This window comes from Lytechinus pictus, chromosome 11 (assembly GCF_037042905.1).
Source record: "Lytechinus pictus isolate F3 Inbred chromosome 11, Lp3.0, whole genome shotgun sequence".
NCBI classification, from domain to species: domain Eukaryota; kingdom Metazoa; phylum Echinodermata; class Echinoidea; order Temnopleuroida; family Toxopneustidae; genus Lytechinus; species Lytechinus pictus.
In genome coordinates this window covers 10,737,716-10,751,007 of record NC_087255.1, presented here as the reverse complement: position 1 = coordinate 10,751,007, position 13,292 = coordinate 10,737,716, and the positions used below count along the sequence as shown (strand labels likewise).

Below are 13,292 nucleotides of genomic sequence, written 5' to 3'. Positions count from 1 at the left end.
AGGGCGCGAAGCGCCCGAGCGAGGGAGCGAAGCGACCGAGCGGGGGGAGGGTGTGGGAGGGGGGTGTCCCCCCTCCCACGGTAGGGAGCTTTTGCAATTTTGAACTTGAAATCGTGCAATCTGATGCATACTTAATGAGGTAAAATAACACACACAAGCGCGCACGCACACACACACATACTCACACACACACACACACACACGGGTGCGCGCACCACACACATACTACGCCTTGAATGGACAGACATACATCGACAAGATCTACACACCGTGGCATACGAATACAGAATGGACTGACATATATAGTATTGCATATTGAACCACACTACGTATTTATTTATCTCTGTGAATTTTGCTGTTACACCTCTTCAGAAAAAAAACCAATGTCAACTGTGTACACGCAGGTATAGTCTTTGTTGTCTTGATATGGGTATGTGGTTATGAATGAAAACAGCCTCTGTGGCCATTTGTGAAAGAACACATAAACAACAAACAAATAACAATATGTCTGTTCATTATAAAGCATAATGAATACGTACATACTATATGCTTTTTTTTTACCTCAAAGAAACAGGCATAGTATCCATAGATGGATATTGGCTGGCGGCTCATTAACATACAGATACAAAAAACATAAACAGTATCACTATGATCCATGGAGTAACAATACTGCTTTGTAAGTTTGTGAAGAAATCGGAACCATAACGGCATTGCATCGTTTCAAATTAGGGCATTATTTACTTCTATTTGATCTCAGTCTTATAATAGTAATAATAATAATAATAATAATAATAATAATAATAATAATAATAATAATAATAATAATAATAATAATAATAATAATAATAATAATAATACAAATACAAATAAAAAATAATACTAATACAAATAATAATGCTAATACTAATAGGTTCCTTTTATCTCGCATTTCAATACAGGGTAAATTCACACTGCGCTTTACATGAAACAAACTTCTTTAAACATTTCAAACTTATGTCTTCATGCATCAATCAACATACTTTAAATGAATACAAAACAAAGTGCATCTTAAATAAAACAAAAATAATTAAAAAGTTAAGGAAGACAAGGCCTCCTGCTGAGCGGACTCACCACGTGTTTTTGTTTTCTAGCTAACTGCCTTAGCGCGTCCCTTCTCTCCCCGCACGTAATGCGCACATAACACGGCGTACGCTCGTAATCCGCATCTCTGATTTTCACACGTTAAAAGCCAATCTTGTGGTTATCTTGTGGTTATCTTGTGGTTTGCCCCATTTGAACACGCAAAACTCGTGGTTATCTTTTGGTTTCCACACCACGAGATTGCGCGCACAGCAAAATATGCGCGATTAATCTTGTGGTTATCTTGTGGTTTCCAAACCACAAGATAACCACAAAATACTTGTAAGATTTTCTTTTTTTTACCGTCTGAATTGGCTTTCACCGTGTGAATGCGGCTAATAACAATAAACACAATTACAATAATGATGAGGATTATTATTATCATCATCATAATTATTATTATTATTAATATTATAATTGTTATCATTATTATTATTACTCTTATTATCATCATTATGACTTATTAAGTAACCAAATATCATTCCCCAAAACCTGGGGGGGATGATTGTACATGCCATCCCCCCCACCTTGTGAGGTGGGGGGGATGCATCCCCCTCATCCCCCCCGTTGTCTACGCCCCTGCATGTAGGGGTCGATGAACAGTATTTTTCATAATGGTGTTTTTGTGATCATTCTGTTTTCAAAGTCAACACTGCTGCCAGAGGCGCTCCACATGTATCACTAAAGGTGAAAAAACTTGCTCTCTTGCAGCTATTATTGTTGTTGAAATTTTGCCCAATACACCATATTCCCAGCCCGGCCCACCCCCTTTTTTTTTGGGGGGGGGGGGGGGGCTCATATATGCTACTGACACTCCTGCTACTTGATAGACTTTGCTTAAATTTATTAACTTGATGATTTAAAAATGTTGACTTATTTTGACAAAACCATTTTCAACCAAAACAAACTGAATATTCGATCAAAGTTGGAAAAGAAATAGGTTATGAATATTCAAAGTTTTTCATTATGTTATTGAGACAGTTCTATGTCTGTCCTGATGAATATGCAATGATTGAATTAATTTTGTCATTCCCAACTTATACTTGTGTGTTCTAATATATGAAATTATGTTTACTTCAATAGATTGATTACTGATCTAATATTTTTATTGCGTTGCATGAGGGAAAAGTTCAGACATGCTCAGACGCACAATAACAATAGAAATAATTTGATTCCATGTATGATCAGGGGCGCGGAAACGGGGGGGGGGGGGGGCTGCGACGCGTCAGCCCCGGCCCGCACTTTTTTCTCCAAAACTGTATACAGAAATGCAAAAATTACCATTTAATTATTTTTTTTGCATGGTCAGCCCCCCCCCCTCCCCACTTTGTCAAAATTGTTAATTCTGCGGCCCCTGAAAGTAGGAGACCATGCCTTCATCACCCCACCTATTCCACAGGAGAAAAGCCGGGAAGAAAAGCCTTATCACTGCTCTCAAGACTCACTGCCAGCTGTGTAAAGCAAGTACATCCGTCGATAGCAGATTACACACTGTGACACTGGCAAAAACCTTACTGTACTCTTGATCAAAAGGGGTTTTCTACAATGAAAGATCTTTCATTACTTATGAAGAGCTCAATTGCAAAAGGTGTTAGATCCATTTTTCATCAAATTTGATTTTTTTTTCTCAATGTGTAGACTTTTAGTCGTTCTGATCGATGATACCAAAGAAAAGTTCGAAATCCCATCAAAACGTGAATAAAAGTGGCCAAGAAAAATCACGTTCTTATGCAAAAGAGATTGGATCAGTTTGCTTCCAAAAAGTGTTAGATCCACAATGCCATTTTTTTTTTATTGAAGACGAGTATAGATTTCTTTTATACCCAATTTTATGTTCACACAACAGGGCTGTACGTATATTATGCCAATTTTGCAATGGGAGAATAAAAAAAAACATGATGGTGCAAAGTGGATCTAATCCCTTTTGCTACCAAACTTTTCATATAAACATATATAAGAGAGAAACCTCAATCAAACCTCATGGTTTTCCCCATTAGAAGAGGTTTTCTACAATTATGGAGTCCTGCTTATACCTCCATCACATTTGCTCTACGGCGGTCGTACGGCGAGTCGAAAACAGCCGTTTTATTAATTTTGTTTTATTCAAACCTATATTGATGCAAAAAAAATGTGAAAACGGCGGTTTTAGTCTTGCCGTACGGCTGTTACGATCTTATAAGCGAATCGTGCTTACGGCCGCCGTAGAGCAAAATGTTAACGAGGTATTATTACCAGTGCACAACTCAGTGACATGCAAAAATGATAGTCGATGATGGCCCTTACTTTAATTTCTCTTTTTTTTTTCAATTGTTCGTATTTCAAGTTTTTACAGATTTGCCGATAAGAAATAAACTTGATTGAACCATATTTTATTTAAAAAAAAAAAAAAAAAAACCGTGGTAATTCCATGTGCTCAGGGAGGCCAACGAGGACATTTGAATATTTCATACATCATTATAATAACATTAACATACAACAGAAATAGTGAGTAGATGACATCATCAGCCCTTTCATTTGCATACCGACCAGGGTGTGAATGTAATTTTTTTGGTGAAATTAAGCGACACTTAAAAATGCCATAACTTTCTCACTTTACATTCGATTTTGATGAAATTCTCAGTGTTATACTTGTTGGATTCATCTCTTTTTATTCAAATCAACTTTCTGTTGCATCGGATTTGTCCCTTGAAAATAGATCATATCTCAAAGAGTTGACAGATCCCATAAAGAAAATCAATTACAGATTTATTCACGTATGCACTGAGAGTGAAAATCTAAAAATTGATTATCAATGAAAGTGACATATCATGTGAAACTATATATATGTAGCTCTTTCTTTAAAAACGTGTAGGCCATTTTAAAGCTATATATTTTCCTGACTTGCTTTAACGTTTTCACATAGAGTGGGGATTAGAATGTTTACGATTTAATTCTCTTGAAGTGAATAGAAAAATACCCTTTCCCTTCTAGCTTTCACATAAGTTGCATCTTTTTGAATAATAAAAAAGAAACAAAAGATAGCTAAAAAAGTCAAAGTACATGTCCCAAAATATATATCGTCTTTATCCCCATTTTCATTAGAATTCCACAATTAAGGAACGTCATTTTTTTTTATCCACCTGACTTCGATCTGTAGCACAAAGCTTCGCGCTTAATCGGATAGGGGCTTATTTTTTTTCTACATTGACTTATTTAAAAAAAAAAAAAAGACAAGTAGGCACTGCCCGGATTTGAACCGGGGATCTCCTGTTTACTAGACAGGCGCTTTAACCGCTAAGCCACAGCGCCGCTTACGAAAATGCGAGGCAAAGTTTTGCACCAATTTTTTTATCTCCAGATTATTAACCTCGTCAGCTCCTATCCAGAACAATTGCATGCAATTTACAAAGGCTATTACGTCATTGAACTCTAACGGTCAGTGCGGTTCAATGCCTTACGTGGGCGGGGTCGGACGGGATGCACAAAGTTTCCAATTTCTTTTCCCCGGGTTTTCGCCATTTAAGGGTGCATTGATGGGGCGCTAACTCCTAAAAGAATAAAATGCACTCTACCCCCGTGAAGGACATCAAGGCCATAAAAAAGGAGAACATATCCAACAAAGAATGAACAATACACATTTTCCTGCGAAAAGAGTGGAATGAAGGAGGGGGGGGGGGGCAAAGTCCCATGTGCCGCCGTTATCTGTGTTACTTATATTTTCAGAAAGTTTTTTTTTTGTGAAACAGACTATCCTTGTGTGACTTAATGTGATTATTTCTTGAAATGCAACTGATATCAAGACGCGTTTGAATATAAATTGCATGTAATATTTACATTTTATTTCTCCAAATAAGCCTCGTCTATGGTGCCCCAGGAGGTGATGCATAATAACGACACTTTTAAGATAGATGGGGGACAGTCGCCCTCTATCATTTTTCAGTTAGTAAAAATCAAATGCAACCTATTTTGTTTGAAAAATCTCCTTTTCATGTCTTGCCTTGAAAAATTGACACATAAGGCACTATATCGATAATAATTATCATATTAGTGTCCCGCATGAAAGGCAGACAACTTTATTTGATTTGCCAATGTATCTGATATTTCGTTAAAAAACATAATCATATTGAATATGTTATGATTTGAGAAATAAAAAGAAAAACAATGAATACAAAACGTGATATGTCCAAGATACCACCTGGCCAAGATAATAAATCCTCGTGCTGAAAAAAGAAAAAAACTAGGCACTGCCCGGATTTGAACCGGGGATCTCCTGTTTACTAGACAGGCGCTTTAACCGCTAAGCCACAGCGCCACTTACAGAAAGAGTGAAGGCTTTATAGCTTTGCAATTATTTTCATTGATCTCCAGATTAATCTCGTCAGCTTTCCAGAACAATTTCATTCATTTGAAAATGGGAATAGGGTCCTACATCATTGTGCCACTGAACTAAACTGGGTTCCAAAAGAAACTTATCAAACTTTACAAGCGCACTACACAAACTCAACTCAGTCAAATTGAACACAATTTTGACTCAGGCCAGCTTCAATAAGTTTTACTAAACACGTGTCAATAATTAAGAGATTGGTTTAATGCAAGGAGGCTGCATCCCATCAAATCAATAGGTTCCGAAATCCTAAGTCACAAAATGGCAAAAGAAAGACCACTGAAAAGTAAATGGGATTGTAAAGCCTAATGGTCATTCTTTGCTTGACTGCTATTGAGTCCATTCATGCTGTATGCTTCTTTTAAATCAATATGTGTGTTTAAAATGTTAATTTTAACTTCAGTTACTTCTTAGTTATTGCGGTAATTAATTTGTTTTTTTAGCCTAATGGTCATTCTTTCCTTGACTGCTATTGAGTCCATTCATACTTACTGCTTCTTTGACATCAATAGGTGTGTTTAAAATGTTAATTTTAACTTCAGCAACTTCTTAGTTATTGATGCAATCAATTAAACATGTGAATGGTCATATACTGTGAACTTTAATAAACTGGTATAGTTTGTTTGATCCCATCTCGTTTTCATTAATTGGATTCCAGAACCAATAATGATTTGAGGGGCTACAGACCTTTTGTGATTGAACCGATCTCTTAATTATTGACATGTGCTTAATAGAGATTATTGAAGCTTATTATTGCGCTTACCAAAACCATCCTTGATGCCCCTTCATTGCCAGGCCTTCAGGGGGGCGCTTCCACCCAACATCTAAACCAAGGAACTAGATTTTTACTTGCACAAACAGCACAATGTTTAAAAGCACCAACAAGTATGCACTGCAGATGAGCACCCAAGATATTTCCTTAGCACTACATCCTGACTTATGGATCCTGCTGAGTATCGTCGTAGAAGTAGAAGTGAAACCAGCCTAGCTGTGTCAAAGTTTTGTTAATTTCGACTGAGTGGAATTTTTGAAGTGTGCTTGTGAAGTTTGATCAGTTTCATTTGGAACCCAGTTTATGTCCGGATTAGACTTCAGTGCCTTTATACGTGCATGGGTGCGTGGATCCATATGCTGCCGCAAGTCTGTGGAATTTTATTGTGCTATTTTATATTTCATGAGGATTTTCTTGCATGCACAAAAATTAGGATTAATTAACCACCCATCTCTCCTGGAAAGAATTTGATGTTGGTACAAATGTTGTTTTTTATGTTTTAATTGTGTGAATTACATGAAACAAAAGATAACGAATCAAATATATGCCTATCAAAGATCAAACGTTTGCATTATCGCCATTATCATCAGAAATCCACTCACCAAAAATTGAATATTCCAGGTCTCCGAAATGACACAAAGATCATCCCTTGGCTGTTGTGACGATTTCAAAATCGGTTAACATTATTACAACAAGGAGTAAGATAAATCCTAACTGTGCCGAATAATGAAAAAAATAGGCACTGCCCGGATTTGAACCGGGGATCTCCTGTTTACTAGACAGGCGCTTTAACCGCTAAGCCACAGCGCCGCTCACATACCTGTCGGTGATCATGATGGCATTCTAGTACAACATCTTTAGACTTATCTCATCATCTTTGAGCTTGACCAAAACAAATCTCTTAATTTCTTATAAGATACTGATGTACAATGGGATATTATCCCCTTACGGGGCCAGATTAGATTAAGGAAAGAGTGCAAATAAAGATTCAATTCACCATTAAAGAGTTTGAGAATAGATCCCACTCCTAAAAAGATATTATTGCATCCCTTAATCTGTATTCTTTAAATGGGGGGGGGGGGGCTTGAGTATCCCCCACATCCCCCACATCGGCGTACCTTCCAAAGCGTTAAAAAAAACCCAATAACTTGCTCACATAAAAGCACATTATAAGACCCCAACTTTTTATAGCGAGGTATATCATTTTCACTTTACAGATTGGAGCCTCTTTCATTGTTTTTCTTAATATCTTAATACAGACTCGCTATATTATATATCCATTGTTTTGCTCCATAGAATTATTCAAATTTCCGGGGCAGATTTATTTCCTCAAATGCAAAATGAGTAATTTTTTCGAATATTTTATTTTGATCGAAAAATAACTCGTGGTAGTCTGTTTTTAATTGAAGTTATGACAATTAGTACTGAGGTTTTTTGTTATTGTTGTTGCTTGTCATTTTTTTCGTGGTCAAAATTTGAATCTTTTTGGCGATACTATGATAATTAATTATTTATCCTGCAACGCCATAGAGCCGAGGTGGATAAGCTTTAATTTAGCTACCTTTAAGTTTATGTGCAACCTCATCCATCTGCAAAACAATCACTTCAGCAAAGACCATCGATATCCTTGCCTCGCTCGAGCTCGCACAGAACTACTTCGTACTTTGGCTTAGTGGAGAAATTACTGCGCAAACAAACAAACCGTTGCCAAGAACTTTTTCCGCTGTTGCTCGCGAACGGTTTTGATAAAAATGCATGATTTACACGGCTTGTAAGAAATGGAATCGACTTCTAATGAAGAAAGCAAGATTTTAGCATAATTTAGCTATACAAATATTTTAAAATGACTGAAATTCTTTGCCGTTGGCTCAATGATGAGCTGAGAGTGTCGCAGCAAGTCGGTAAGTTACGAGTGCCGTTAATTGATTGATCAGTCCCATGTATTCAGTTTAATGTGGGTCGTGGGTCTTTTGGAGTGAGTCGAAAATAGACAAAAAAGAATGACACAAAAATTATATCCGCTTACGCCTACATTACACTAAATGGTACTGAAAACAATAAGCATATCAATCTGGTGAAGCGCAGAAATATCTGTGAGCCCTTTAGATATGTTAATGATTTGTTAACCCTTGTCTAGGCCTAGACAGCTGGCAGCCGTCTGTTTCGAGGAGTTTTTTAACTTTTTTTTTTTTTTTTAAATTTCTCCTCGTACACAGACGGCTCACTAGCGTGCAGCCACCATTAGGGGACTTGCAATGCAAAATCCCCCCGTCGGGGCTCTTCAATTTTTGTCTTTAAAGTTTAATGAATAAAAATTTTGAAAATTTACGCGACCAAAATGCAAATTAATATTCCCTCTTGGCATTAATTGCCAAAAAACGGAGAAAAATCAAGTTAAAAGGAACAAAAACAGTGACTTACTTACCTCGGCTGTCGCGCAAATTCACTTCCCCGTTTTATCCGATCTTAAGTACATAAACATATGGCCATTGAGTCCCCTGTACAGATCGCGCTAGAACTTCGGTCTCTGTATTTGGTGAATGAAGCTAACGGAGTTCAGCTGAACAACCAACATAACAGAGACCGAAGCTTTTGGTCTACCCTTGGCTTGAGTCACCTTGTTTTGACTTTTTGTTTTGTCTTTTGATTTGAGTTTGACTCTTTTTCGGCCTCCATTTTTTAAATTTTGTCTTTATCTGATTCTGACTTGGAGTCTTTGTCTGACTGGTGGGCGTAAACTGTGAATGATGTGAGTGACAATATATTGAGTTCAACTCCAGTTCCAATCCTCCCGACCAATGACAACGTTATATTTATTGAGCTATAGACATATGGCGCGGCACTCACACTAATACGAGGTTCGTACATATATACGAACCTCGTACACCGGACCGTGTCTGACCGTAGATTTCGAAGTAGTCGGCAAACATTGCTTCATTGCTGAAGTAATATTTGCCGAAACTCCTTCTCGCTACGCACCGGGGCTCTTTCCGGTAAGTAGCAATACATAACAAAATTATACATATGATATTTAACTCATTTCATTTAAAAAGAGCAAATTTCGCTTACCTCGGCCTAGCAAGTGACTTCGTTTGTCTCTTCTACGGAAATACAAGGAAGCCCGTTGGTGGCGCTAATAAATTTCACAACCTTGATTCAGCTCCTCGGTAATTTTATAACTGTGAGTGTGTCTAAATTCTTTGAATGCGCAATTCTTATGATTAATTTACTAATTATGGGCACCAATAAATAAAATACCTTCAAAAACATAATTCAGGATTACTATTGGCGATGATAACACTTTTGTTGCAATTAATTTAAAACGATTACTAATATAATTTTTTTTTTTTAAATACACATGCCTGGAACGAAACCAGCAGTACAAGCAGTAGTAATGAACGTCACGGTATACCAAAGTCTATACAATAAAAAGATTGGACACTTCACGGACTTCGCGTAATGCCTTGCGTCGATTTGCGTGTAAAATAGTGTAGGTTCCTAATCTTTCCCTTGTCGTGTCTTTGATATGAATATAAATCGCGCGCCCTCTTTAGGCGAAAATTGATATCTACGCTGACCAAATTTTATCTCCGTGAAATTTCACTAAAGATCAAGAAAATATACATATTTTTAAGAAAAAACTTCAAGGAGAAGTCACGGAAGGATCTAAATGATTCGGTAAGTGTCATAGCAGAATGTGAAATACCAGATTATTGGTGATATTTTATGTGGGCAAAAGCCCACTATCTTTTTGACTTGTCGTGTGTGTCGCGTACATATGACTGATATTCCTTCGCACGCGAGATGATATGAACCCATGGGTGATGGCGCGGCAGCTGTCTGTTTTTAGACTTTACTTTTAGTTTTTAAACATTTTTAATTTTTTATAGTTTCTCCTCGTACATAGACGGCTCGCGATCATGCACCCGCCATTATGATTAGGTGGTTTGCAATGCAATTCCCCCCATGGGGCTCTTTGATTTTTCACTTTATATTCTAAGATAATTAGGCCTTGATCTAACGTCAGATCTACACAGAAATTTTAAAAGACGTCTAGAACAAGAAATTGATGTTAACCATTTTCCAGGCAGGAATATAGGGTAAGAAATTAGTTCATGGGTACTATATAAATACGGCGGTCGTCAAGCTGGCGGTCGTAATAGGTTATGTACTTTGGTAATAATAACAAGCTTAAAATTGTTTGTGGGAGTTTTTTTTTAACTTTGCTATTTCTGCCATTGAGTCCCTGTACAGTCTACAGATAAAGTTAGAACTTCGGTCTCTGTAATTGGTGAGTGGAGCCAACAGAGTTCAGCGGAACAACCAATATAACAGAGATCGAAGCTTTTGGTCTATGGCGCGGTGTGAAGGTGTCTTCTTTTGATTTGAAAGTTAGACTTTTCAGAGCCGGTCGAGGTGCGCAGACATGCCACATGCGGTCCCCCTTCTTAATAGTTTTAGACGACATAGCCAGACAAATTTTTTGCTAGCTTCTCCTGTGTTGAATGCCACCATTCACCTGAGAACTGCAAGCCTCGGGTTGCAGCAAGTGGAATGTAAGTTGGTGTGCTGACTTACTTTTTAGTGATGGTATGCAGCAGTTTGATTGACAAGGTGTTTCCTTGAAAAGTATATCATAGACAAACTGAAGATGGTACGAGACATCAATGACACCGAAGAGGATAAGTCTGGTACGTGCCACAAGAAGATGAGATGGTGTATTCATTGGCATGGCAGCACTCTTACTCTTAGGGCATCCTCTGGGAAGTGGTTGATAGAACTTTTAATTAGAAGGTTATTTGATCGGCTGATTAAAGGCTACGGTGTATGCATTCACCCACAAAGTGGAATAGACTTTCAGCAGGTGATTAACAAAAGTTATTAAGAAAAAAATATAGTAGTTGAAAAAAGAAGACTCTTATGAATTGTCTAAATCGTTCAGAAATGTCAAATTTTTAGAGAAGGAATCGTTGACTTCTGATGTATACTTTATGATCTTTTTGTTTTCATTCATAGATGACACAAACTTTGCTGAGGCATGTGCCAATGGTTTCTTGATCGGTGAAGTCTTAAAGAGGCATCAACTTCAAAATGACTTTGAATTCTTCTCTCAAAACAAGTAAGTGAGATAAACATCTTCCCCCCCCCCCCCGTAATGTAAGGCATAGCGATTGATTGCATTGAATATTGTGTATGATTAAACTAAACAACCAGTTCCACAAATAATCACAAAGCTGTATGTTCCATGATAAAGGGCTATGGTCATGAGATCAATTTGTGGAGGAAACTGCCTTCAAATGATCAGAACATGTTTAAAATTGCACCAAAAATTTGGTGTACATCTATGTTGAATATCATTGGAATCACCAAGAGGGTCTGAATTATTTTGCCTTTGCACATATGCACTGCACACTCAAATACATGGATGGAAAAAAGGGGGTGCATGGCAATATTTGAAATGTGAATTGAAACTTTGATGAGTAGACAATATTATACACATAATGCATGTAAGCGCGTGTATGCATGGCCAAATAATGAACGATGTGCGAGAAGAGCCAATGGATATACCGCACCGAGGTCCGCAGGACCGAGTGCAGTATATTCATTTGGCGAGTCGAGCACAGAGTTCATTATTTAGGTCCTCTATGCACAAGAATGCGTGTATTGTTTATTTTATACACCCCCCCCCCCTCACCCATGTTACTGAGTTGCCCTGAGTGCTACATGTATATTTGATCTACATGTACATTCTAGATAATTCCAGAACTCACACTATCCTGCACTCTGACGTCAGAGTGCAGGATAGTGCAGTTTGGATGCAATAGTGCAATTCGCTGAATATCATGTGATCCGATTTGGACCAATCAGGTTACAGAACATTCTTGGGAGTTGTATAATTGGTGCATGCTGTATTGTCTCTTATACTATTGCAAGTAATTGAATGTAATGTGTTTTAGAAAAGAAATGTACCCTGGAATGTGTCAAAACCCAGACATTTGGCAGTGTACCCTAGGGATTTAAATGCAATGACCAGTATTATACTATGGTCTCTCTGAATGTAGATTTTGATATGCCCATGTTTTGTCATTTTTAGACCAATACTTAAATAATCTCTTCATTACCTTTCCTGCATTGATCAGAACATCGGACTCCAAGCTCAACAATTTCACCCGGCTTGAGCCGACCTTCCGTCTGCTGGAGGTGCCCTTTGACACCAATGTGGCCAGGGATGTCATGACCCAGAAGGCGGGCGTGGCAACCCGTCTCATGTATCAGCTCTACATCGCCCTCCAGAACAAGGAGGCGGCTAATCTGACGGGCGTGGCCATGGAGACCATGCGCCCGAGGGCGCCGGTCAAATTGGAGAGCATGGAAAGAGTTCCGTATGGAGAGGTAAGATTGAAACTAGTTCTGTAATTGGGATAGTAAAAGAAAATAAATATTCATGTCATGTCAAGGTTATCTGACATGTGAGATTACAAAAACTTTTGTTTTCTTTCCTCTTCTTTCATTTCTCATTTAAAGTGATGACTAAAGAGAGATTTAATACCCACTTATTAGTTTCCTGCTAGTGAAGCTGTTAACACTGCTACTGATAACTAGTACTCATTTTCATTCTTGTATTTAGGGGCTGTTTTGGGAAGAGTTAAGTGTGACTCACAATCACAAATTTAATTTCCAATTCAATGCAGTAGACAATGCATCACATATCAAATTAGATTGTGCTGAAAAGATGATGCCTCGCCACCCCGGGGGGCCACTTACATTGACGAGTGGATACCATGCGCGAACCAAAAAAAACACGTAAAAAGGATGTCTTTTTCAAGATAGGGCATGTTTATCGTACGTAACGTAATAAGGGTGTCAAAAACACTGAAATAATGAAAAAGGGTATCTATTTTGCTAGGAAAGCTACGTGTTTAGGGGTCAATTTTTTTTTTTAGTATAAATACTTGAAAATAAAGGATGTACTTTTTGCCCTAACATTAACAATCAACACTATACAAGTACGTGCGTAGAGTCCGACTTGCGCGAGGT

At 37.8% G+C, this 13,292-nt stretch overlaps 1 protein-coding gene and 3 non-coding genes across 12 annotated transcripts in view; 1 reads left to right on the top strand and 3 right to left on the bottom strand.

Annotated features, from left to right (window-relative positions):
- Positions 1–4,334: 4,334 nt before the first annotated feature.
- TRNAT-AGU (transfer RNA threonine (anticodon AGU)) lies at positions 4,335–4,407 on the bottom strand. Its single transcript has one exon. It is a non-coding gene; the product is annotated as a tRNA-Thr (tRNA).
- A 930-nt stretch (positions 4,408–5,337) lies between these two features.
- On the bottom strand, positions 5,338–5,410 carry TRNAT-AGU (transfer RNA threonine (anticodon AGU)). Its single transcript has one exon. It is a non-coding gene; the product is annotated as a tRNA-Thr (tRNA).
- A 1,581-nt stretch (positions 5,411–6,991) lies between these two features.
- On the bottom strand, positions 6,992–7,064 carry TRNAT-AGU (transfer RNA threonine (anticodon AGU)). Its single transcript has one exon. It is a non-coding gene; the product is annotated as a tRNA-Thr (tRNA).
- Positions 7,065–7,856: 792 nt separating this feature from the next.
- The window catches only part of LOC129270798 (sperm flagellar protein 2-like), a 58,864-nt gene continuing 53,428 nt past the window's right edge, over positions 7,857–13,292 (top strand). For 7 of the 9 annotated variants that reach the window (XM_064106715.1, XM_064106717.1, XM_064106714.1 and 4 more), the window contains exons 1-3: positions 7,929–8,155; positions 11,271–11,373; positions 12,395–12,647. In XM_064106715.1, coding sequence (XP_063962785.1) covers positions 8,098–8,155; positions 11,271–11,373; positions 12,395–12,647 — 414 coding nt within the window. In that variant the 5' untranslated portion in view covers positions 7,929–8,097. Of the gene's footprint in view, positions 8,156–11,270; positions 11,374–12,394; positions 12,648–13,292 lie in introns of all 9 variants that reach the window. The other 2 variants (XM_064106711.1, XM_064106710.1) reach the window with 2 other exon arrangements.